The sequence below is a fragment of the Cydia pomonella genome, chromosome 26 (assembly GCF_033807575.1).
Source record: "Cydia pomonella isolate Wapato2018A chromosome 26, ilCydPomo1, whole genome shotgun sequence".
Lineage (NCBI taxonomy): Eukaryota > Metazoa > Arthropoda > Insecta > Lepidoptera > Tortricidae > Cydia > Cydia pomonella.
The window spans coordinates 2199337-2227232 of NC_084728.1; the positions used below are offsets into that span (position 1 = coordinate 2199337).

General features: G+C 39.8%; 1 protein-coding gene and 1 long non-coding RNA gene across 2 annotated transcripts in view; one reads left to right on the forward strand and one right to left on the reverse strand.

Annotated features, from left to right (window-relative positions):
- LOC133532138 (uncharacterized) overlaps positions 1-27896 on the forward strand; it is a 245128-nt gene that overhangs the window by 74369 nt on the left and 142863 nt on the right. The window lies entirely within an intron of this gene.
- The window catches only part of LOC133532062 (paired amphipathic helix protein Sin3a), a 62477-nt gene that overhangs the window by 18399 nt on the left and 16182 nt on the right, over positions 1-27896 (reverse strand). Inside the window, exons 4-21 of the mRNA XM_061870551.1 lie at positions 27701-27846; positions 25811-26052; positions 23944-24067; positions 22969-23102; positions 22127-22242; positions 19106-19209; positions 18338-18466; positions 14604-14732; positions 12846-12935; positions 11036-11129; positions 9901-10072; positions 8070-8224; positions 7078-7275; positions 6367-6464; positions 4372-4488; positions 3805-3981; positions 2271-2375; positions 794-992 (exon numbers count right to left, since the gene is read on the reverse strand). Of these exons, the coding sequence (XP_061726535.1) occupies positions 794-992; positions 2271-2375; positions 3805-3981; positions 4372-4488; positions 6367-6464; positions 7078-7275; positions 8070-8224; positions 9901-10072; positions 11036-11129; positions 12846-12935; positions 14604-14732; positions 18338-18466; positions 19106-19209; positions 22127-22242; positions 22969-23102; positions 23944-24067; positions 25811-26052; positions 27701-27846 (2529 nt within the window). The remainder of the gene's footprint in view (positions 1-793; positions 993-2270; positions 2376-3804; positions 3982-4371; positions 4489-6366; positions 6465-7077; positions 7276-8069; positions 8225-9900; positions 10073-11035; positions 11130-12845; positions 12936-14603; positions 14733-18337; positions 18467-19105; positions 19210-22126; positions 22243-22968; positions 23103-23943; positions 24068-25810; positions 26053-27700; positions 27847-27896) is intronic.

The following is a 27896-nucleotide window of genomic DNA, read 5'->3' on the forward strand; positions in this document are numbered from 1 at the left end:
GTCCGCATTTTCCTCTCTGGATATTAACACATTCACTGCCGGGACCCACCTGGTGGGCGCTCGTGAACTTTGTTCAGATACCGGACAACCCGCTGGGCGGGTTGTTTTGTACGCAGCTATAGACCACCGGTGTCTGGAGTAGTGCACCGTTTTTTGGCAGTGAATGTGTTAACTTCTCAGCGAATGTCCCTACGTTTGAATCTTTCGAATTTTTTATTATTATAAGAACATTTAAATTTTTTTCCGCTTTCGTCTTAGGGGAACGAAATAACACTATCATCTGCTGCCTGTAATACTTAAGAAAAAAAAAAAATTTTATTCAGTAGCTTAAAAAACAAATTACAATATCTGCGCTGGTGCCTCTTTTTAAGTGAGAAAACACTTGTGCTAAGAGAGCACCGCTCTTCCACGCGGTTAATTTACAGTAACTTAGATGTAGAAAGTATGTTAAACTATAGAAAAATAACAGATAACAACAAAGAAGGATTTCCGTATTTGTATTTTGCATATCATAATTTATTTTTGGAGACTTCAGTAGGAAGGCAGCATGCGTGTATCACCACAGTAAATCTGTTATTGCACATCGCATGTGTTTCATCATTGTCTCACATCATGACAACATTATTTCAATATATTCGGTTAGATTTATAACATAATACGCTTATAAACAATTTTTGTTCAATAGTGATACTATTTGGCCCAAATTCATATCGCCATAAAAAAATCTTTCTTGCTTACCATCGGGCGACCCTTCTATATCGTTATAAAACTTAGTTGTATTATAAGTACGTACCTTCCTGACGATTTTTCATATGATAGTCCACAACTAGATGCGGGCCGGGTTTCCGCGCCGCGTATGCGCTCTCCACCTCGTTGTAGAGCGACTTGGAGCGCATGGCCTTCAGGTCGTTCTGCTTGAAGTTGATGCCCTGGTGGTCGAGGGACTTCAGGTAGTACTTCTCGTTTTGCTCGCGCCATTGCTTGTTGAAACCCTGTGAAATATTAAAATTTAATGAATCATTTTAATGAATTCTAGTGTCTGTAAGCAGTGTGAAATATATTCTGGAGAGTAAAATGATAATAAACTGAAATAGATGTCATATATATAAAAAAATAAGATAGTCCTGTAGTGGTGTCTCTAGCTATCAGGGCTCGTGAAAGCTGTGAAGGACAGTAAGTACCTAGACTTGGCTAACGAGATAACCGCCATGTGGGATTTCGATTTGGCTATTATTGTCCCAATTGTAGTTTCAGCGGACAGTCTCATAGCGAAGAGTCTCGACCAACACCTTGAGAGACTCTCGCTGGGTGGTTGGATCAAGGGTCAGATGCAGAAGGCGGTGATCTTGGACACGGCGCGGATAGTCCCGCGGTTCCTCTCTGCGGGCTGACCACAGGCAGCCTTGCCCCTCTGCCGACAGCACCCTAGGTTAGGTTTTTTATAATGTGTCTATATCTTTTGTATTGTTTTGTAAGTGTATAATTAAAAAAAAATTATATACATATTGTAAAAACCCTAACTTAAGAAGAAAGATAAATAAAGATAAAAAAAGAAATTAGCTAAATTGGCCTAACGTCAATGTTCACATAAATAAATGTATCAGAAATGTCATTCAAATATCAAATATCAAACATTTATTCAGCAAATAGGCCACAGGGGCACTTTTACATGTCCATTTTTACAAACAATAAATTAAAAAAAAAAAAAAAACAATTACAAATATCGAATCTATGAAATAATAAATACTTTATTAGAGACTTTATTATACTGTCTCTAAATGTCAAATTACACAAAAAAAACTATGATAAAAAAATAAAACCATAAAATACTAAAATTCTTTAGAGATGTATAAGTCTCTAAGTGTCAGAGATAAAATATAAAAATATATATTAAATTATCCTTGGAGATGTAGAGGGTCGCCAAGGCTTGAATTCTTATATAAATAATTAAAAGACAAAAAAAATTAAAACAGACAAGAACCGAATGAAGTGTCTCACGTTAATGTCACTCAAAAGTAAAGTTACATACTTTAACATAACCTGTACCCCGTGTAAGCTTAAACAGACCGGTCTCCACAAACAGCACCCGTTCACGAGTATGACGTGTATCTCAGCCATCGCCTCCCTCAACCTTCATTCGGGAAAGTGGCGACCCGATCAACGACGCCACCGTAAGTAAAGACTTTTAAGCGAATTGCATGAATCAATAGTCAGCATGGTAAAACAGGGGCCTGTGTATAGATGGATAAGTTAGTAATTAGTTGAATTACCTTCTGCGCCTCCCTCCACTCCTCCTCCTTGGCCTTGAGCCGGCGCAGCACGACGGGCACGGCCACCACGGGGTTCTTCTTCAAGCCCGCTATTATGTCCACCGCCTGCGAAAACATGAACATTTTAGACTTTGCCTATAGCAAACGTGAACTGCACGAAAAGTCAACGTTAAAAAGTATCCAATTTAAGCATGTTTTCGTTTAAAATATGAGGTCTATCCTTGCAATATCCAGGGGTAGTGTGTACACTTGTTTTATGAGGAAACACACAGGTTTAGGTATAGGTTCCTCAAGAAATTAATTTACGTTTCATCTTCATTCTATAGATACTAAGTAGAGGCGTGCAAATACCGCATATAAATTGCAGAAGCATTTCATTTAAACAACAATTTGAAATAAAATAAATAAGGATTTTTTTCAAGCACTACAGAATTGCCTTCCTTTCCCCTTTTTGTTTCTACTTTCCATGCAGATAATAGTTAAAAATGATTAAAAGCTAAAAGTATAAACAACATCAAACAACCAGAATTTACAAACGCAACGAAGCCACAAACAAATAAAAGCCTGTACACATATTATTGATTTCGTCAAATCCTCGATTCTGTTTTGATAATAAATCGTATTTTTGTTAGAGACTCAGGGGACCTATTCGGGTATCAACCACAGTGAATCTGTCAGTGCCCCCGTGCACGTTTATCATCATTGTCTCATATCATTTAATTATTTTATAAATTATTATTTGTGGCTTCCATCAGATTTCCATCCTTATGCACGACAAAACTTTTGCTGAACAAATGAAAGAATATGAAAATAAATGCTTACTTAAAATAAAAAGTAAATAAATAAAATACCACGCAAATAACCAAACTGGGATTCGAACCCGGTGCAATTTGCTGAGAAGTAAAATCAATCGCAAAAATGCAAGTAAATAGAAAAAAGCTCACGTATGTAAAGCTTAGTCAGAATGAATAGGAATTACTAAAAATGTAAACAAAATTATATCCAAACAATATTATATAAGTAATAAATGAAAAGTTGGTTTGAGAGGTGCAGTAGACCATATACTTGTGTTGTCATATGTCACATTCTGACACCATTCTTCAGAATCTAGGCTATGTCGTAGTAGTAATACAATTTGATCAGTTCATGAAATGACAGTTAAGGATTGATCACTTCATGACATGGTTATGTTCAACTTTTTTATGATGTAATGACTAGTGTAGTTTCGAATTTCACCTTCCCATACAAACGGAGTTTCGTTCTCATTTTAAAACTACGCGTAGGATTGTAATGAACCTTTGAACATACAACGACATGAGGTATATCTAGACTCTAGAGCTGAAATTAGTTTATTCTGCCTTATAAAACAAACAAAATACAGCAAAAACAAGTTTTGTTTTCTGTATTTTTTTACTATGATCTGAGGCTATATTAACTAATTACAGCCCTAGATATACCTTATCCTATTGTAAGTACAAAGTTCCAGAGTGAGGTGCTAGGTATGGAGGGCATGCCTCTAGCGAGCCGCTCGTACCACCTTCTCGCCGTAGATGCGGCGCAGCGCGCGCTGGTGGATGGTGGCGGAGTGGCCGCCCAGGCCCTCGTCCAGCCGGTACTTGGCCGCGTCGTCGGCCGCCATGCGCGCCAGCTTCTTCTGCACGCCCTCCAGCACGCGGATGGTGGCCGCGTTGGTTTCTATCACCACGTCCAGCTGGAACCAAATACCATTCATTCAGTTAATGCTGAACTTTGGTGTCGCGCTATCCTTTCTCTTTAGTTAGGTTAGAGGCATGTCGTCAAATCGACACGAGTTGCGAATTACCTATTCGCACATGTATCGTACAACGTTTTACAGTACATATGGCCCTTTAAATGTTCGACACAGTAACGTAATATGCTAATTTTCGCACTAGTGCGGTAAAGTAGCACCATATGTACTGTAAACACTTTTACATATGGTCGCACTTGTATCGTAAATAACTATATTACACAATCAGAGCTTTTCTTGTCAAAAAAACGATTTTAATGTGTACTTAAGTTGCAATCACAATACTAAAAAGAAACATTCTTTGACGCATGTCCTAGTATTTCTTAAACTCACCTCAAATCTCTCATCTTCGCACCGATAGATATACTCTTCATATTGCGTTTTTCGTGACGTCACGAACGTAGAGTCCTCGCTCCACGTAGGGAAGGACACCCAAGTATCGTTCAGGACCTGAAAGTAACAGTAATTGTAGTAACGTCATAGCTGTGTGCAGGGGTATATAAAGGTGTGTACGTCAGTAGGAAGGCAGCATGCGTTGGTTCAACAGTGTGTGTTCTGAGTTTCACATCGCATGGGTTTCATCATTTTGGGAATTTAAATTTGTTTGAGTGTTTATACAATGTGTTTGTCCACGTATAGTGGAGCCGTTAACCACGTATAGTACGATGAATTTTATCGACAAATCACACCCCCCCCATGTTTTTACAACCTATATTTTTCTCAACCATTTTGAAAAAGTACCCTTTCAAAGTTTTATGTTGCCAAACACTACTGCACTTGGTTAATGTATCATTATCGGTCCATTTACCTATCGCAAATGTAAAAAAAATCATTTTTCATTCATTATGAATTAGGGCATATTTTTGAGCATAAATGTCACAGAGAATTTTCCACAATTACTCGAGAATTAATAACAAAAATTAAAATTGTCTTTAAAACTTCACTTTTTTTCGAAAACGAGGTCGTTGACCTGTTCTTTTTTTATTGTTAAATGATAGTACAGGATATCAACTAAAAGTTGACATCAAAATGATAGCCCTAGTTAATACTTCACAAGTTACACGAATCCAAACAAGACCCCATACTTAAATGTGATCGCTGTCAATGACATTTTTATTTATAAAATAAATTCATCTAAATATTCTTTTTTAATAATCAAAAACAAATTAAATGGTATACATATGTATATGTATATTTTTCAGAACCCAGCATTATGGCGTCTTAAGTTACATAAAAACCCAATTCTATAATTACGCCAAGCTTCAATGAACTTTATTTTATTTGTGTTCGGAGCGTGGGCGGCTCTAAATCGGTTGTTTATGTATACAGATGTGTACAGATTTAGTAACGAAGTTTGTTAACGCCGACCGGAGGGGTGAAGGTCGCTGTTTATCGATCGATCCGTTGTGTAAGGTTTTGGAACTTCAGTCGATTAGGAGGGTTATTGTGCAAAAAAAGTTTGGAAACTTTGTCGCATTCGTATCAGTTAAGATTTATTTTTATCGTAAATCTGTTTTTCAATTTGTTTTCTTTGTGACACAAGAACGTTTATTTAGATATTTTTTTACTAAAAGTAGCTTCTAAAAGAAAATTAAAAATTGAGATGTTGTAAACGTATAACCTAAAAAAAGGTTAGTTAACGATAACTTACAATCAAACAGGTAATAAAATAGCAATATTAATATAAAGAGATATATACTTCTACAAATCATACAATCATTCTAACATAAATGCATGGTTTATGTTTGGTTTGAAATAGCCATCACAAAATAATCAGCAAAATTCATGGTATGAAAAATGGAATTTGGTTAAAGTTCTCCATACAAAACGCCAATTTCATAGGTAAGGTAATGACCTAATAATAACAGAGAATTGTGTGTAAAGCTCTACCAGAAATATATGATCATTGTCAAGAGGGCGCTGTTATTCTCATGTTGTGTGACAGTTTAGTTTAGTATGAAAAACTTCGTTCCAGTGAAATTCCGCAATATGGCGCGTGATCATTTTTTTTATACCACGACGGTGGCAAACAAATATATGGCCCGCCTGATGGTAAGCAGTCACCCCAGCCGCACATATATTACTGGTCAGGCTTTAAGTGTGTATGTGTTCGTGCAAGAAGTTTAACCCTTTTCCAGGCCACACCAATCTACAAGGTTTTATAAAAAAATCCAAATATATTCCGAAAAGTAACGTTTCCTGAAAGTGTAATCTAATTTGAACCTTAAATCCGAATGCTAAAGTTGAAATTGGAATGGCGCGTATGTGGTCGATAAATCCTACTATGCCTGTAAAAGCGTTAAAGTAGATAAATAAAGGGTAGGTTACCTCCTTGCAGAGCGGCGTGCGGCCCGAGCAGCGGCGCGCGGCCGCCTCGCGCGGCAGCGCGCAGTACGACGTGCCCAGCCGCTTGCACGTCGACAGGTCTGAGGGGAAACGGCTTGCTATAGTCTCTACGACACTAGCTATACGACAAGGCTCGGAAACAGGTTGCATTTCCAAATCGTTATCATGTATTTGGCGAAAAACCTTTTAATTACGGTTTCGCTCGAAAACCGTTATTTTTATGAGAAATTTTCTTCCTATGTCGGTGGTGTTTACGTGGCACACTACCAGGCCGACCGGCCATTTCATCGCTCATCGAATAAACCCTTTTTGTTTTTAGGTCACAATAAAGCCGACCTCTGGCTATAAATAATGTGATTTCCTTTACATGAAGTATTTTTAACAACTTCGTTATAAATGAAAATATCTGCATATAGCTAAAATCTGGAACCAACGAACAGACAATGGTACTCGACGCACACTTAACCCTTTGAACGTCATAAACACAAACACCACTCAAACGCCAAGCTCCCGGGCGCAAGAGAGCTGTAAACATTACTCACAAATATGAAAACAACTTTGACGGCGTCCGCCATAACACCTATACTGTCCTTAGCGCTGTGGGCACGACTTGTAACAACGACTTTAGTTGTTCTTGGCGTTCAAAAAGTTAAGGAGTCCTTGGAGTAGAACAATAATTAAGGCAAATCGTACCGATGTCAAGCGCAGCATCGCCCTGCGGCCTGTCGTGGCGCAGCTGCGCGCCGAGCGGGCCGATGGGCTCGTAGCGCACGGACGGCTTGTTGTCCACGGAGCGCTCGCGGTCGAGCCGCTCCCGCTCCCGCTCGCGCTCCCGCTCCCGCTCGTAGCCCAGCAGGCTGTTGCTCGACATGCCGTAGCTGTTGTTGAACCCTACGAATAAACATTTGGAGTTATGCCAATTGAAAAACAAACATTTTTTATGGTTACTACATATTAAAAAGTGACAAATTTCACTTTGCAAAAACTAGGTTATACGAAAAAAAGTACTAAATAATACAGGTTTACTAATAACATTTGATTTTTATGTACAAATACATAAAAAAATAAATTGGTGAATTTTTACCTAAACTCATAACATTTTTACAAGCTTTTATTTAACTTATAATGCAAGTTAAATATGAAGATTTTGATTTGAAGCTGAAAATTTGCATATGTAAGTTGAGTGACAATGCAATATTATGGTACCATCAAGCTGATATGATGAAGGTAGGAGGTAACCATAGGCACTCTGTGATAAAACAACGCAACCTAATTGTGTTTGGGGTTTTTAGAATTGTCTCGATGAGTATTAGTTGCCTGTGGAAAAAATGCATAATATGTAAGTCGAGTGACAATGCAATATTATGGTAACATCAAAATGATCTTGATGATGGAGGCAGGAGGCAACCATAGGAACTCTGTGATAAAACAACGCAACCGAATTGTGTTTGGGGTTTTTAGAATTGTCTCGATGAGTATTAGTTGCCTGTGGAAAAAAAGTACAGTCGGCGATAAAAGCTCATACCAAAAATTAAATTTATGCAAAAAACTTATTTCCTTCTTTTGGACTCGACAATGCGTAGCTAAAATCTTTCGCGTTCGTGATACACCGAGTATGTTTGTCAAACCTGCTTTAAACAAAATTCCATCTTGATTGGACACCGGAAAATACAGAGTATACTAACCAGAGCTGGGCTGGGTGGGGGTGGAGGGCGGCGACACGGGCCCCACGAAGTCCGTCAGCCACTTGTGCAGCTCGGGGTGGCGGCACAGGAACGGCGACGTCACCGACACCAGCTCCGACGACGAGATGATCTCGTTCGTGAACAGCAGCAGGCATCTGTGGGATACGAGCTCGGTTACAACGTGAATATTAAAACGAAATATACAAAAATACTAAGGCTTTTTAATTATATCATATCTTCAAAACCATAGACGGTGCAGGCAGGCCGAAAAGGAGATGGCGGGATGACTTGGACTCATTCTACCCAAAATGGTGGGAAGATACCAACGACAGGATCGAGTGGAGAAAACGAGGGGAGGCCTCTTTGCCCAGCAGTGGGACAAAATTTTTCCCCCCATGCCGGATTGGATTTGGAGTTTATATCAAAAATATAGTATAAATAGTTTAGTTTAATCAATAATGACAATATGTTGGGTCTCAATTAATATTATGTTCAATATGTAAAAGTTTTCGGTAGCGGCAGAGGAAGATACAATAAAATACAAATACTCTTTATTGCACACCTCCATATAGAAACAATACAATTAATACAATACATAAAGAAGAGGTACACAACAGGCGGTCTTATCGCTAAAAAGCGATCTCTTCCAGACAACCTTTAGGAAGATTATGCATTAACGATTTTTTTTTTTAGATTGCTTCTTGCTATAATATATTTTGTTAATGATATTACCTCTTAGTTGGCCGCCTCGGCGTACGACACGTCGCGCTCCATGCCACCGGTCAGAGTTGTCACACGGGACTTCTTGGGCGGCGGGAGGCCTACAGCTGTATGAGAGGTTAGACAGTTACCTGAGGAAGTTGTCGTAGACCTCCTGCGACCTGAGGGCCCGACGAGCTCTATCGAAGAAGTTGTATTCCTGCTGAGTGCCGTACTTGGCCGCCTCGGCGTACGACACGTCGCGCACCATGCCGCCGGTCAGAGAGGACAGGCGGGACTTCTTGGGCGGCGGGAGGCCTACAGCTGTATGAGATGTTAGACAGTTACCTGAGGAAGTTGTCGTAGACCTCCTGCGACCTGAGGGCCCGACGAGCTCTATCGAAGAAGTTGTATTCCTGCTGAGTGCCGTACTTGGCCGCCTCGGCGTACGACACGTCGCGCACCATGCCGCCGGTCAGAGAGGACAGGCGGGACTTCTTGGGCGGCGGGAGGCCTACAGCTGTATGAGATGTTAGACAGTTACCTGAGGAAGTTGTCGTAGACCTCCTGCGACCTGAGGGCCCGACGAGCTCTATCGAAGAAGTTGTATTCCTGCTGAGTGCCGTACTTGGCCGCCTCGGCGTACGACACGTCGCGCACCATGCCGCCGGTCAGAGAGGACAGGCGGGACTTCTTGGGCGGCGGGAGGCCTACAGCTGTATGAGATGTTAGACAGTTACCTGAGGAAGTTGTCGTAGACCTCCTGCGACCTGAGGGCCCGACGAGCTCTATCGAAGAAGTTGTATTCCTGCTGAGTGCCGTACTTGGCCGCCTCGGCGTACGACACGTCGCGCACCATGCCGCCGGTCAGAGAGGACAGGCGGGACTTCTTGGGCGGCGGGAGGCCTACAGCTGTATGAGATGTTAGACAGTTACCTGAGGAAGTTGTCGTAGACCTCCTGCGACCTGAGGGCCCGACGAGCTCTATCGAAGAAGTTGTATTCCTGCTGAGTGCCGTACTTGGCCGCCTCGGCGTACGACACGTCGCGCACCATGCCGCCGGTCAGAGAGGACAGGCGGGACTTCTTGGGCGGCGGGAGGCCTACAGCTGTATGAGATGTTAGACAGTTACCTGAGGAAGTTGTCGTAGACCTCCTGCGACCTGAGGGCCCGACGAGCTCTATCGAAGAAGTTGTATTCCTGCTGAGTGCCGTACTTGGCCGCCTCGGCGTACGACACGTCGCGCACCATGCCGCCGGTCAGAGAGGACAGGCGGGACTTCTTGGGCGGCGGGAGGCCTACAGCTGAACAAGAAAACGCTATTAGAACATCTGTGGGAATATTATAAAAGATTGAGGTACTGAACGATGATCAGAACATAAAATGCAGCCATTAGTTATATCATGGTGGTCAAACGGTAATTTGTTTCATCATATTAATTACGATTCAAAAGGTTCCGTTTTAGATAGAATTAAGTAATTAATAATTTTAAGTAATATATATGCAGTTAAATCTTAACTGTCATCTTAAGAATTCTTAAATATTAAAATATACATATATTTTCTTCACAAACACCTAAACGTTCAAGGGCAAACCTGCGTCCGATAATAAACCTTCAAACTACATTATTATTTAAATTGCATACACTTAACTTAAATTTAAGTGTTATAAGAAGACACCTTGCCAATGTTTTTTTCTAAAGACAGTAGGGTTGTTTGAAAAAGAAGCTTCCTTAAATCACGTCTAGTACACTACCAAAACTCAGTACGCAAATTCAGACATATTGTAAAGTACTAGTAGTAGTGAAGGATATTGATACCTATCTGTTTTTTTTTTTCACGTAAGCGAGTTTCGTTGTCACAGATATGAGTAGTATAGGGAGCGTGCATGAACTGTAGGAGGCAGCACAGGAGCCGTCAGATTTTTGGCGCGAGGCGTAAATGTGATGTTTATTGTTTCGATGTAGCCCACAAGATGGCAGAACCTACTATGCACAAGAAAACACGTGACGTGTAAATGTACATGTTTATGGTTCCGATTCAGGGCACAAGATAGCAGACCCTCCAACGCGCACGGTACCTATATATATAGTCACGTCTGAAAACATCGACACGATCGAAATGCCATAAATATGTATACACGACCTTATGGCCCATATATTAGGGTAGTGTATACATATTTTTGGCACTTTTTCCGTATCGATATTTTTAGACGTGACCGTACAGTCACAGAAGATATGCTTGTCAATATATAAAAAATGAACTTACGCATCTGAGTAGAGGACGTGAAGCTGGGCGATCGCTTCAAATGCTGCGGAGGCGGAGCACTGCTGGACACGGTGCTGGTGTGTTTGGGCACCTGCTGAAGTATACCACGTCAGGTAACGAGTAAATGCATGGGCTGGGTTTGGGTAAGTCAGGAAGGGTCAGAACATATAATGCAGCCATTAGTTATATCACGGTGGTCAAACGGTAATTTGTTTCATCATTGAAATCAAACATATATTCATATTAATATTGTATTGTATTGTATTTATTTATTGCATTTCACATGTACATTAAAGGTATTCCAAGTGCTTAGAAGTATAGGTAGGACAAGTGACACATGAAACCCTGATGGGCGCAGCAATGAAGGTAGGTAGGTAGGATCGTTTAGAGCAGGGATGGCCAACAGGTCGATCGCGATCGACCGGTCGATCGCGACTGTTAGTCCAGTCGATCGTGGCAAGTCAAAAAATATAAATACGTAGACCAGTTTCATTTAAGGTTTCAAGAAGTATATAATTGGTAGATCGCACAGGGTTTCGTTAGTAAACATGAGATCTTGGGTCTAATCAAGTTGGCCACCCCTGGTTTAGAGCATTATACAATTAGGTAGGTAAATTGTTAATTTCACACCGAGACCGTGGTACACAAACAAATAAGAGTAGATAAACTGGATCAGCTTTAATTACATACATGTAGTTAAAAGTCTAGACCTACGTATAGATTTAATACGGCGTTTACTCATTGTCATTTAAATAGTCCTGTAAACTGTAATAACATTACTAAAACGAATACGGGACTTAATCGCGTAAACTTACGTTTATTATATGGCCTGACGTTTCGAACGTGACGTTACGCTCGTGGTCACAGGCAGACTGTCGAGGAATTGTATCAACATCTTGCTGCGCGGGTTTTGCGAACATACGCGCGAGGAAATTACCTCGCGCGTATGTTCGCTCTGTGGGGACCCGCCTATCGGAAAACATTTATAAGTGGAAAAACTGAATGTGTTCGGACTCGAGGCAAGAGGGCGCAACTATTTGAAGCTAGGGGTTATGCAGTAACTGATATTGGGGTTTTTCACTCGATATTGGCGGAACCGCTGTCTAAAACTGCGAAATTCGTGTACAGTTTTTTTGACAACTCGTAACACATTGAAACTGTAATGTAGAGGCCCAACGGAGCCGACATGTCTCATTGATAAAGGCTCCTTTTAAATATGTAGATTAAAAAAAAAAGTGGAAAAACATTTTCTCTTTAGTGGACGATCACGTGGTATAGTTCCATCTTAAGGCGAAGGGTAGGGCAAGCTCTTTTCATACAAACTGTGCGCGTTTTTCTTCGTTTGTGTTTGCGCTACAGTTATTATTTTTGGTAAATATGCTTATTATTATGTTAACTAGGGCTTGATGTATTTTTTTATTTTTTTTGTGTATTTGTATTTTTATTTTTTTAAATAAAGAAAAATGTCTACATCAAGTTCTGCGTATATCCAATAAATACAAGCAAAAAATTAAATTAAAGGCTATAGTGGCAAAACTAACGAATAGAACTTGCACAAGGTTTGTATGGAGAATGCCTTGCCCTATGCGCCTTAAGACATCAAAGTATCGGGCAGGGATCGGAAACCGGTATTTTTTCGTTCTTTGTTAATTATTTCATTCCTAATCGGGCAATCTAATAATACGAAGTGGTTATCTAAAAACACAACTGAGTCCTACATTTTGAGTATAAAACACACCGAAATATATGGTTATTTCGATGTTTTTGCAAAAAACCGGTTCCGATCCCTGGTATCGGGCTCGGTACACACCTGCGGCAGCAGGAGCTGCGGCGGCGCGGCGTGCGGCGGCGACGGCGCCGGCGCGGGCGGGAAGCGCTCGGGCTCCGGCTCCGGCCGCGGCTGCAACACACACACGCACGGTCACGAGAGCCCATCTCCACCACACTTTCAATATAGACTAGTTTTTTTTAATACCACACGTTGCCGACCCTTTAAAAACATGTACACATTTTTTAAAGAACCCCCTCGGGAAATCTCGGCTGGAAGCTGTAGCCGCCGTGCAGGTCAGGATGTCGACGACTCAAATAAAATTTCGATTGATAATAAAGTGAAGTATAATCTTCCAAAGGGTTTAGAAGGGTTCTTGCCAAAACGGTTCAATGTAGAAAGTGGGTGTTGATAGTATGGAGGATGATGAAAGAGTGATTTGCAATATATAATCAGTACAAAAAGATAGTTTAAATTTAGATGCTTCTAATTGGCCGCGATACAGAATATGTGGAGCGCTCCTATTGGTGCTTTTAAAAAGCCTCCGAATACTAGCCGAGCCCGACGGCTGCGTTTAGCTACTGCATTGATTTTTATACAATAATAAGTTGCAATTGCTACAGAAGCCCATTCCACAGCCGAAGCCACGGTTGTGGGTTCAAAACAGATGTATCCAATTAATAATAATAATTAAGCCTATATACGTCCCATTGCTGGGCACAAGCCTCCTCTCATGCGCGAGAGGGCTTGGACTATAGTCCCTACGCTAGCCCAATGCGAATTGGGGACTTCACATGCACCTTTGAACTTCTTCTCAGATGCTTGCAGGTTTCCTCACGATGTTTTCCTTCACCAAATCCAATTATAGTCCGTTTTTTTAGTATTAGAATGATGGTAAGCTATTTTGATATGTATTTTTATTGAAAAACACTTAAAATAAGTCGTGGCAAATATGTAACAATTATAAATCATATAAGATAATTGACATTATTTTGCTTTAATAAGTAAGTTTCTGATTTTAAAACAGCGTTGTTCAATAAAAATTGTTTACCTTTTTTTAATACAAAAAAAAAGAACTATAATTAGATACACCTGTTTGGAACCCACAGCCGTTATTATCACGTCCGATTTTCTTACAAGGAAGGGTACCCAACTGTCCGACTCCGATTTGATTCATTTTGATATATGTTACAGAGTAGTCTAAAATAACGGACACGTATTTTTTTTTAGCTGCCCAAACTCAACCTATTGGGAGAAATTGTCCTCCAAAGTACTAAAAAGTTACTAAATCTTCTAACTCCTATAGAAAGTGATGCTCAAGCAATTTTCTTACAAGGAAGGGTACCCAACTGTCCGACTCCGATTTGATTCATTTTGATATATGTTACAGAGTAGTCTAAAATAACGGACACGTATTTTTTTTTAGCTGCCCAAACTCAACCTATTGGGAGAAATTGTCCTCCGAAGTACTAAAAAGTTACTAAATCTTCTAACTCCTATAGAAAGTGATGCTCAAGCAACTTGCTAGTTAATGGCTGGTTTGAGTATATGTTTGAAAGCAGCACAAAATAATGAGCACGTGTTTTGTTATATCGGCTAAAACTATTTTTTTCCTAAAAAAATCGACATTCGAAGTTTTATATCTTATCACTATAGTTACACATAAAGACGGGTGTTTTTTTAGGAAAACTTGAGTTTAAGCAGATATAAGCGGTTAAAAAGGCGATTACGCGCGGGTCCCCCACTTTAGTCTTAAGAAACCCCGGTATGTAGGATACAAACAAGAAGTAGCAATATTACCTGGGGCGTCATAAGCGGAGGCGTGCGCGGGTGCGGCGGGTAGTGCGGCTTGGTCACCGCCTTAGCGTCCGGCAGGAACTGCCCGAACTCCGCCAGCAGGTCGTCCTGGTTCTCGAACAGCTTCGCCACCTGTTCCAGGGAAAACTATTTACAACTCGAACAGTGTTAGAATGGTGGTGTATGGAGGTGTATGAAGTCAGATAAAATGCAGCCATTAGTTATATCATGGTGGTCAAACGGTAATTTGTTTCATCATTAATGGGTACCTAGGGTTACCTAGGAAAAGGCGCTGGTACCAGTCTCTTTTAGGTAAAGGAAAACATCGTGAGGAAACCGGCCTAATCCCAACAAGACCTAGTTTACCCTCTGGGTTGGAAGGTCCGATGGCAGTCGCTTTCGTAAAAACTAGTGCCTATGCCAAATCTTGGGATTAGTTGTCAAACGGACCCCAGGCCCCCATGAGCCGTGGCAAAATACCGGGACAACGCGTACCTAGGAATAAGAGATTTTTGAGTATTTCGTAGTGATTTGAAAATGGATAAGTAGATGAAATGTATGATAGTAAGTAACCAATTTTTATTATTTTCATCACTCGAAAAAGATCTTATTTCATGCAGGTGTAATGAAGGACAAAGGCTTATTTATATGTATTGTTCCCGTGGGAGTTATGGATTGGATTGTTAAATTATGTCACTAATACAAACCAAGTAGCGTAAATGAGTTTTACTTTTAAAATACTGATGTTTACAATTTAATATTTTTGTTTGTTTTAAAATATTCAGGTTGATTAATTTAATAGCCCTTTAAAATATTATTAGATAATTTTCAATCGTGGTTGACAATATGGCGGACGAATGTTTGATTTATGTCACCCTATGTGCACCGTATTTAAGAATTATTTATCTAATTTAGTTTTTTCTTCGCAAGTGTGATGAAAAACATTGTGTGTAATTCCGGAGGTAAGAATATTGCAAACTAGGGTCTATTGCAACCACCCTCGTTTCCAAAATTTCATTTACCCCCTCGTTGCACAATGTACTATTTTGTGTAATTTAAAACTGTAACTTTGTTAAATAAGTTATTCAAAAACGAAGATTAACAGAACAAATTATCAGAAAAAGTTTTCAAACGTACCACCATTTTCGATCATATTTATATTGAATGTATATAATCTCTCCGCACTTTTGAAATGACAAAAGCCTCCAATTCTCAAGCATTTCAAATTTCACGTGCGGCGATATTGAGAGCTAGTGTTTGGCGATGGCGAGAGGCTGAAGTAAGTTTACTGCCGACGCGGTATCGTGATGGTAGAAGTTGAGAGGTTAGTATACACCCAAGGCCAAAAGTATGGAAACAAGCTTATATTTTAATAGAAAATTGTGATTTTTAAGCGATGTAGTATATTATACTACTCATTAGCAGGGGTCGGACAAAAAGTGCGGATGACGTAAAAATGACGTACTTAATCTTGCACACAGGATGATGTTTGAGTTTGTATTTAAACTTCCGTGTGACATGTAGTAACAAAGTAGTATTAATGAAGTAACAAAATAATCGTAAATAAATCCATGGAATTAATAATACAGGTGGTAGGGTGATGTAGTGAATAAAATAAATTTCACGAAACTTGTTACCATAAGGTATAATTATTTGAAATTAGTTAGAACAAGTCTGTGGGATCCTCAGATAAATAGGTTTAATAGTCAAAAGTGGGAACAGTAGGTAAGATTAGCAGTATACGTGTTTGTCACGTACCTCCAAAAACGGAAAATTGCCACAATATTCGAGTAACGATGACATTTTAGAGCGTTTTCTTATATATTAGTAAATATAAATTTTAGCTAAATATAATCGTGAGGATACAATAGCTAAACAATAACGAAGTCAAATTATTGTTCAGTCAGCGTCAAATACTTCGTAGCAGTCAAAGTAGCCAAATAGTTCGGTACACCATATATTTAGTATGGTGTACCGAACTATTTGGCCACTTTGACTGCTACGAAGTATTTGACGCTGACTGTTCATCTGATTGACAATGTGTCAGTCAAAAACGTACTTACTCATTTCAAGTGGCGATATCGTTTAATAAAGAGATTGATAAATGATACGTGATAATTGTTTATGAAAATCAAAAATACTATTTGAAATCATCCTATAAGTGGTTTGACGTCATTAGCACTTTTTGTCCGACCCCTGCTCATTAGAAACAAAATGGCTTCGAGCAACACCGGGAAGGGAGACGGCATTCGTACTATTTCCCCTCTGCCGAAGCATAGGCACAAATTTTTAAATTATTTCATGTTTGTAAGTACTTATACTAAATATAGTTGTTAGTGTATATAAAAAAAAATTGCATGCTTATTATTAGCTAAGTGTGTGATCTAATTTTACATATGTAAAGATGACCATTAATGTTTACCACACTTAATGCAAATATAGTACATTACGATACAAGTGCGAAAAATAGGAAATTCGAAACGAGTGGCGATAAATTAAAACACGACCGAAGGGAGTGTTTTAAATCGACACGAGTTGCGAATTACCTATTCGCACATGTATCGTACAACGTTTTACAGTACATATGGCCCTTTAAATGTTCGACACAGTAACATAATATGCTACTTGTCGCACTAGTGCTATAAAGTAGCCCCATATGTACTGTAAAATATATTTTAATTTTTTTTTTTTAACTGTGCTTATGGCGGTGCATGTTGTGACTCGTCCGTACACAAAAAGAGATCGAGGTGTGCAAGACTTGTCTTTGACGTGTGTCACTTTCTATGTATTTGTGTCGTCATTACAGATTGGATTTTGTATGTAGGGAGTGAGAAGTGCGACTGTGTGCACGTTTCCCCCCGCAAAAAATGGCAGAATGATTTGTACGGTAAGATATCGCTTGGGCTCCTCCCTTCCGACGTGTCGGAAGCCGGTGTTGCTCGAAGCAAAATGGTAAATATAATAGTAGAAAATATTAAAAATAAATTACTCAAGTTGTGGCTATGATATTTTCAGAGCAATTAAAGTGGTACAATTATGTTACTTTTTCCTATTTTATGTTTTTGACAATATTTTGTAACGTGTTATATTTAACGAGTATTTTTAACCTTTTGTGCAAATTTTAGGTTACAATAGGGTTGTTTCCATCTACAAATCTTAGGGCAGAATTGTATCCCAATAAATTCTTTTGGATTATAAGAACGTGTTAAACTACTTTTAGGGGACCTGTAATGACCATATTTTTATAAATATTGAATTTAAAATATCTTTTGGCACACGTCACGTGACCAAACTCGAAACGTCATTGAAGATTCTGATGACGTCACAACTCTCGGATTGACACTGTTGACAGTTAGGCGATAAGCAACAAATGACAAATGTCAGTTGACAGTTCGTATCTTCTACGTGTGTATGTAGTTACGTGTCAAACCGTAAACTGTGACGTCACACAATTTTCAAAGAGCGTTTTGGGCGCGAAAGCATCTATCAAAATATATTTTGTTAATTTAACATATTTAAAGCCGTTTTTAGTATAAAAGTTGAATTTTAGGACAACTTTTAGTTAATATAGAACGTAATACAAGCGTTTCAAAAAATTGGAAACAACCCTATTATAAAACAAGGACAGAAACATGAGATATTAAAGAAAATAACCTTGTTTCCATACTTTTGGCCTTGGGTATAACAAAATCACCCGTATAAGAAACCAGTCACCTAATTTAATAAAAAGCACAAACCTGCGAGTACACCTCCTGCTCCGTCTGCTGTTTTGCCTGAGGCTCCTTCACATCTCTATGGCCTCTCTGATACGCGTGTAGGATCTCCAGAAAACGCTTATACTTGTCCGGTTGACGGGAGAACCGCGACTGTAAACAATTTCAGGGTTAAATTGGGTTTTGGAAGGGTTAATTGGAAGTTTTCTGGGGAGTTCAGAACATAAAAATGCAGCCATTATTTATATCATGGTGATCAAACGGTAATTTGTTTCATCATTGGAAGTAGTTATTGGAAAAAGGACGTATCAGGTAAGAAATTCAAAGCACAAAGTTGTCTTAGATTTTATACATCTTAATCAATGTATCTTTGCCGTAGCGTAGCCAGAGTTCCTTGGGGATGTATCAGGGAGTTTTTAGAGGGTCCATATTGGGTTGCATACATTTAAGTCGTATCTTTGATACGCATAGCAACTTGTGGCAAAATCATCATTGCGCATACAAGTGAAATGTCATATTATATTGTGACATACATTTTTAGCCATAATATTTGATGACATACATAGCAGTTGTCATATATTTTTTGTGCATACCTAACCTAAAATTTTATGCGAATTAAATTAATGACTATAAAAACTACGACATAACTCATCTATAACAAAAACCCAGTTATACTCGGGAATAAATTCTGACTAAAGATTTTTATAACCTTACAATTTAGTGCATAAACTGTTATGACAATTAAAAATAAAACAGAAGTTGTAATGCGACCAGAGGGAGTCCCGTTATTACCTTGATCTTGTTGACGTATTCGATGGCGTGGTTGAACTCGACGGGCTGCCCGGGCGGCGCGGGCGCGGCGTGCGGGCCCGAGCCGGCGGGCGGCGCCACCGTGCCTGCAACATTACACTCTTGTACTGCTGTTGGGGGGGGGGGGGGGGGGCATGGCATAGAGAAATAACAAGTAGAGTGCTCACTCCATACATCAGTTTTGGTACCAAAATGTTTATTATTTTCGCAGTCGACATCTAGCATCGAGTAGCTCTCAGTACTGCTACTCGACAATTGATATCGTGGCAAACAAAAAGTCTAATGCTCTACGATTTTCCGCTAATATTATAACCAGAGTAACCGGAACTCTATTTTCAACTCCTACGCTTACTCTGGTTATAATATTAGCTGAAAATCGTTGAGCATTGGACTTTTTGTTTGCCGCGATATCTATTGTAGAGTAGCAGTACTGAGAGTTCCGCTACTCGATGCTAGATGTCGACTGCGAAAATAATACTTTTTGGTACCAAAACTGATGTATGGAGTGAGCACTCTATTACTTCTTATTTCTCTATGATCATGGTGATCACATTGACGCAGAAGCGTTCCGGAGCGGGTCGGTAGCAAGGCGGTGATGTCACATTGAGCGCGGTCGGCGGATTGAAAGCGTTTTTATCGCGGTCCCACGTGTAATAAGTTACCTACGGCTACGGGCGCAGACAGTTGTCTTATTTCATTGACATATATATCTAAGGACGGGCCTTACGGACAATAATAATCGGGCCAGTACAGCGGTGTCACGCTCACGAATTCGAGCCAATCGTGCAGTCAAACCCCACACCTACCTATCCCACAAATGGCGGACTTAATGCCATGAGGCATTTTTTACATTATTTAAATCGGATACAAACTTAAATTTATTGAAGTAAACAAAGTATTTTTTTATCGTAAAGAAACAACAGTACCCCTAGTGTAAATTTGATCGACATCATAACGTGACGAACGCGTTTGCGTTAAGTCTCATTTTGTATAGGATTTTGAGTTTCCAAAACGTCCCGCTTGGCGCGCTCTTTCTAAATCCAATACAAAATGAGACTAAACGCAAACGCGTACGTCACGTTTCGAAATCGAATTTATTTACACTAGGGGTACAGAAGATATTTTAACTTCACCGACATAATACGCATTACGCAGGTTTATCATACAAACTTCACACCGATCACACACACTTCACATTCCTTATCTCTGTTTACTCCGACACCCACTTACAATCGCACAAACATATAGTAAATATGCTAATTTATTCATTTAGCAGCTTTTTGGGTCTCAATTAAATATTGTAATTGGATGGCCGAATTTTCAAAGTGCATAAACCGTTATGACTTTATGCCCTAGTTATAAAATCGAGCGTCAAAATCCAATACAAAATGAGTCATGTTTTTTATAGGTACTAATATATTAAACAAATACTACTTTTTAGTAAAATAAAGAAAAAAACATCTGTGGCCACCTGACGAAGCCTGTGTTGCGGATAATTTACATACTAATTAGATTATTTTTAAAGGTGTGGTAATAAAGAATTTGATCAAGAAAGAAAATATATGTTCTCGACATATACAAGATCGCTCTTTGGCGATAAGACCACCTGTAGTGTCTGCCAATACATTTAATCGATTGTTTATTTTCTTGTATCTTTTTACTGAGGTGTGCCAATACAGAGTATTCTATCTAGCTATAGAAGTCAAGCTTAATCCTCCTTTTTAGGGTTCCATAGCCAAATGGCAAAAAACGGAACCTTTATAGATTCGTCATGTTTAATCTCGTCGCAATCAGCTAAAAATAGGAGCGGTGTTGATAATACTAACCAACAAACATTAATGTATTTGTTTACTATGCACGGAGGTCAACATATACCTGTAGGGCTAAGATGGTCGGCTCTTTATCATTTGTCAACATGCCTGTCACGTTCTAACAAGTATGTAAGCGCGAAAGTGACAGGCATAGTGACAAGTGATAAAAATGAAACCATGATACCGCCGCTGTATAGTTAATGTTTATTTTCCCTATGTCTGCCCGCATTGCCACATGACGGGGAAAAGTGTGTGTCATGACATTAGTCATTGTACAATGACGACTGTAGAGGTCGATAGATGACCTAACTGAGTTGTTGCATGTTGCATGTTTTTGTAAACACGTGTAAATTATGCATTTGAGTTTAAAACACAATTACTCAGTTTTCGCAGTTAATATAGTGAATTATATTAATGTCTATTAAAACTTCAGTGAAAAGCTTTTTAATTCGCTAAAATACACATTTTTATTTCCTATTTTCTAGACCTATTTATAAAAAACCGGCCAAGAGAATGTCGGGGCATGCTTGGCAGGTCATTGATCATAAGAATGAAATTTCAAGGCCCTAAATTGCTACCCTGACTTGCACCTGAAAGCGTTATATGTTCTTTTCATTTCAGGTCCTCGGTGATTTCGATGCCCAGATGGATTTGTGCCTCGACAGCTTTTAAGGGTAGTATTGTCCAATTTATATGTGTAAGTACATTTTGTAGTATTGAGGTTTATGAGCTATTCACTTTCGAGTAAGGTTTACATTAGCTCCCTTGCGCCCGAGAACTTGGCGTTTGAGTGATGTTTGTGTTTATGACATAAAGCAATTGGACCCGGGTACGTCCTTAAACTACTTTCAAAAGAGAGGTATGGGCACTGTGAATGTCATCTCGCTTTGTGTGGTAGGGCACAGCACAGCGGATGTCATTCCAAATCTAGAGTAGAGCCCAACTGGAGGAAGTACCTCCACCTTACAGAAAACCGCAGCCAAATAACACTAGACCCTACCCATAGTTTTATGTTCCTGTCGGCGAGTAAGGTTGCTAGAGCTCAACGAGAGTGCGGATGTCAGGGTCGGTAAGGCTATGGAGACTGCTTACCATCAGGCCAGCCGTATGCTTGTTTGCCACCGACGTAGTATAAAAAAAAGCGTTCAAAAGGATTAAGAACCCCACTATTTTTGTTACATCTGTATTTTACCAGGTGCATGATGTATGGCCGCCTCGATCTGCTGGTGAGCCTGCGATATATGGTGCAGTGTGTTCGCCGGCGTCGCGCTCACGGACAGATTGTGGACTATGGCGTTGCTCACTGACCTGTGGGAGAGAGATGGTTAGATGCTGGTAGAGTGAGAGGGAGCGATCTGGACTTCGCGGTAAAGGTGGGTCAGAACATAAAATGCAGCCATTAGTTATATCATGGTGGTCAAACGGTAATTTGTTTCATCATAGAAGTCAGTTTAAAATTATGTATTTGATTATATTATTTGTCGTTTTTATATAAAGTGATACTCGAAAAAAAAAATCTTAAGATAGGATCCTGCATATCGTTGGTTAATAGTCTAAACCTGTCAAAGCCCTTTTTAAAAACAAAGAAATTTGTACCTATTTTTGTAGACATTAAAGTACAAAAAAAAAACAAAAATGGATTTAGAAGGTTTACACTCTTAACCGACGAAAAACTTATTACCAAGTCGTAATAAGTTTTTGGCAAAATTTTAATTTTTGTTCACAAGATTTTATCGCTGACTACATTTTTTTACACAGACGACTAATACTCATAGAGCTGATTCTAATAACCCCAAACAAATTAGGTTGCGTTGTTTTATCACAGAGTTCTTATGGCCACCCTGTCTCCATCATCAGATCAGCTCTATGGTACCATAATATTGCATTGCCATCCGACTTATCAATTGGAAACCGGGAAGTGGATCAGATTTAACTTGCAAGATTTGATTACACCGACAGACAACGGGTCGGGTGAAACTAAATAAAAGCTTGTAAGAAAGTCATAAGTGACACGTGTGTGTGTGGTGTACTCACTGCGCGACGGGCAGCAGATGCACGAGCTGGGCGGGCGGGTGGTGCGCGGGCTGCGGGCCCACGCCGCCCACCGCGCCCACGCCCAGCAGCACGCCGCCGCCCAGCCCCGTCGGCGACGGCATCGACACTGACACCTGCGCGGGGGACATCGACTCTAATTACTGCTTTAAGGTGCCGTCACCAAATTGTGACGAGTGTGACATGTTGGTGGATGTCATTATGGAATGTATCCGGAACGAAAGTGAGAGAAAAGATATAATGAACGAAAGCTTATTTAAAGTTGGGGGTTGCAACCAAATTTTGGGGCACCCACTATCAGAGGATGCAAAATGTATATATAAACTGGTTTTCATTAGGATTAAGTAGAAGATAAAAAGCGACATCGAAGTTTGAAAAAAAGGCAGCAGTTCTAATCAGCAACAAAGCGGGTAGCGATCGACTTATTTCGCGCGAGATATATCTCGGCCGAATATTTCATAAAACTGCACTATTGTGAGCCAAATTTATTATGAAAACTGTGTGGCTACCACCAAGTAGTACACCTACTTTATAAGTAGGTGTAATATATATTCGTTAATACCAAATATTCGGCACGGGGCAGGAAGATGTTGAAGCGCTGGTGGCCTAGCGGTAAGAGCGTGCGACTTGCAATCCGAAGGTAGGTAAGTTCAAACCCCGGCTGACCGGCCGTACCAATGAGTTTATCGGAACTTATGTACGAAATATCATTTGATATTTAACAGTCGCTTTTCAGTGAAGGAAAACATAGTGAGAAAACCGGACTAATCCCAATAAGGCCTAGTTTACCCTCTAGGTTGGGATTCTTGGGATTAGTTGCCAAGCGGATCCCAGGCTCCCATGAGCCGTGGCAAAATTCCGGGACAACGCGAGGAAGATGATGACCACTGAATAGTTGCTGAATATTCGTGGCATCTATACTAATATTTAAAAGTACAAGTAGAAGAATTCACATACCTGTCCGTTACTCTGCACCTCGATCTTGTATCCGGGGGGCAGGAAGGTGTTGAACCCGACAATGAGCTCCGGGTGCCCCTTGAACAGGTTCGAGACCCGCGTGATGACGCCGGGCGTGTCAATTCTGGAAGATAGCCTTGGGTAAGAGATTTAATTTTTTTTATACCACGACGGAATGGTATTAACAGTACATTACTAGAGGACGGGAAACGAAGGGTTGCAGGCCAAGTAGATATAGACGGCCGAGCGTAGCGAGGTCGGTAGGGATACGCGGCCGGCAACCCCGTTTCACGCCGAGATTTGTATAATGCTTTTCTCAATCTTTCAAATAATTAAAAAAAAAAGATGATGATGATGATTGATGATGATGATTCGTTATTATTAGATTTGTGCATGACTGAAAAAAAAACTTTATGGGGCTGATGTATCTCCTAAAACGTGCGTCGTAGCGCAAAAATAATGAAATGTTTGTTCCCCTTTGAATCCATGAAATAATATTTAACAAACACAAAAAAGACAAAAAAAGAAAAAACATAATGGCAGAATTTTGCTTATAGATTTTTTATGGTTGAATGCCAAGACGTGCCATAATTTGACGTTTAAAAACAAAAGAAGGTTGCCTTACAGGCCTAGGTGTGTAAGGCTGTATGAAAATCCTTTACATATCTTCACTCATCGCACCTGATAATTATGTAGTATTTCCGGACCTAATTTGAAGTCGTGTCAACATTTCATCACAAGTTTGAGAAAAATGATATTAATTAAAAAAACTTTAATAAAGCTTTTGTACGACACCTATTTGACATGTTTTTCATGACGATTCAACAGGAATAGTTGTCATTGTGAATGTAATTTAAGTAATGTGTTTTTGTAAAATGTACAAAACTAATTAGTGATAGGGGCTATAGCTGTTTTTACCAACGGATGATAAAGTTTGAAGTTTAACACAGATTATTACGTACACGTATAAAAGACAGTTAACAAACATGCAAAGCTGAAACGTTTTTAAAGTAAACATTTGTTGCTTTTTATTATGTTGAGAGGATTATACTGACATTTGTTTAAATTGTTTTGTTAGTTTTTAGGGTTCCGTACCCAAAGGGTAAAACGGGACCCTATTACTAAGACTCCGCTGTCCGGCCGTCCGTCTGTCACCAGGCTGTATCTCATGAATCGTGATAGCTGAAATTCTCACAGATGATGTATTTCTGTTGCCGCTATAACAACAAATACTAAAAAGTACAGAACCCTCGGTGGGCGAGTCAGACTCGCACTTGTCCGGTTTTTTTCGATATTTTCTGATTACATCTAAATAAAAAGACTTCAGTAGGAAGGCAGCATGCGTGTATCACCATAGTGAATCTGTTTTTGCACATCGCATGTGTTTCATCATTGTCTTTTTATCTATTGAAAGGAACACATCTTAAGACCATCGGAATCAGAATCTATTTTGATCTGTCATAGGGGTCATCCATTAATTACATCACACGTTTAGGGGGAGGGAGGAGGTCAAGAAAATGTGACATGTTGTGACAAGGGGAGGGGGGAGTCACAAACTTCGCGACGTCATTTTAACTTCACCAGTATTTATATAAAAAAAAATATATTCTAGATAGTTTTTAGAACGATAATCGTTTTATGCGATTAATTTTCTTTCCTAGTCGGTTTTGTGTTATAATTACTAATATTTCTTTTGTCCAAAATAGATAAAATATAAATAGTAACAAATTCGATTCGCCGATTTTGTTGAAAAAAAAAAATGCGAAAAATGTGACGTCACACCAGGGGGGGAGGGGTCAAAAAACCTAGAAATTCGTGTGATGTAATTAATAGATGACCCCATAGATAATATAGAAATAGTACTCACGTCTGACTCTTAAACTCCTTCATAATATCCAGGAAGTCGTTGTAGACCTGCGGCTGCGTGTTGAACTTGTACTTGACGAGGTCGAGGTAGGACAGCGCGTCCTCGACCTTGAGGCGCTGGAACTGCGCGCCGGGCGGCGGCTGCGCGGCGGCGGGCAGCGCGGCCGGCGGCGACTGCCGGCCCGCGCCCGCCAGCGGCAGCGGCTGCCCGGGCGGCGCCGCGGGCGCAGGCGGAGGGACCAGCTGTCACAGAACCACAACTTGTAATGCTGGACTTGGATAGGACGGTCTGGACGCCCGCCGCTTGCGTCCAGTCCACCGCCTTAGTCGTGTTTGCTAAGTCTATTTTCAGAAAGGTATGTACCATATATGTGACATTATGCCGCACTGCGTAGCGCGGCGCTGTTTATACTATGGGAGTTTTGTTGATGATGGCGTAAGCGCCACCGGCACTGAGGTCCCTTTTCATAGATAATGTCACATATAAAAGCGGCTGGGGTGTTTAACAGGGAACCATTTTGAGGCATTCTACTCTGCTGTGCTTTGAATATAAATAAATAAATAAAATAAAAAGCATTTATTTCGGACAAGATCCATAGGTAATACAAAAACACAAAACAACAAACAATCAAAATATTTAAATATAAATTACAAAAAATAAAATAACAATATGAATTAAATTAAAAATACGGATAAATTAAATTAACATTATTCATTACATTAAATCAAGATTATCAATTAAATTACATTAAAATTATCAAATATAAAAAGATGCTTTTGATTCTGCTTCTCCATATACGTGTTCAAATATTAGAGAGCACTTTCGCCACTTTTATATACTTAACAATTTTACACAAAATTATAGAACAATACTTGCTACAATATTCGTAATTATTTATATTACAATAAAAGTTATGACGACTGGTTTGGCCTAGTGGGTAGTGACCCTATGAAGCTGATGGTCCCGGGTTCAAATCCTGGTAAGGGCATTTATTCGTGTGATGAGCATGGATATATTTTGTTCCTGAGTCATGGGGGTTTTCTATGTATTTAAGTATTTATAAATATTTATATATTATATATATCGTTGTCTAAGTACCCTCAACACAAGCCTTATTGAGCTTACTGTGGGACTTAGTTAATTTGTGTAATAATGTCCTATAATATTTATTTATTTATTTAAGTTATGGTAATACATTATTTAAGAGACTTCAGTAGGAAGGCAGCATGCGTGTATCACCACAGAGAATCTGGTTTTGCACATCGCATGTGTTTCATCATTGTCTCAGTATCCAAAATGAATCTACTTATTTAATTTCTTTTTGCAGTTTGAGTAAAAACATGAAAATGTGATATTAGCTCAACAAAAAACGCCCATAGAAAAAAACTTTATCCACTGTTTACACGAGACTAATTAACGAAAATTCATTAAAGCCAATTTAACGTCAACATTGAATAAATAAAGACAATCCTATTAAGCTAGTTCATTTAAATAGAAAAAAAATGTTTCGACTTATTTAAAAAAATATATATATTTCATGTAATTTACACACATAGAAAAATACAAAAAAAAAATGTTTTGGTTATAGCACTCGTGTAAACAGATCATTACTGTCTGTAACTGCGGATGGTTAACGCCTCGGAAACGAAATGCACGCTTGTCGCCGACGCCATCCGCCAAATGGCTATATGGCGGTTAGTGTCAGCGTCAAGCATGCGTTCGGGGTCCGCGAAGCCCCCCCACACTAGCGTCTCCCGAGCGTCGGCGTCTAATGAAATCCATGGCTGCTGCTCAGCGCAACTACGCAGCGACGCCATTTTCCAAAGCGCTGACTACACGACTCAAAACACGCTAGTGTCGGGGGTTGTAAGTCATTCACTCTGTGTATACCTTGTGCCGTAAGGGTGGCTGTTGGGGCTGGGGCGGCTGCTTGGGGTACTGCACGCCGGCCTTCATGTAGTTGATGACGGGCGGCGCCGGGCCGGCGGGCCGCGCGCCGCGCCCATACCCACCCACGGACAGCATGGCCGCGGGACCTGCGGACAGGATGTCGGTTAGCTCTAGTTGCCAACCGTTCCGTTGCGAT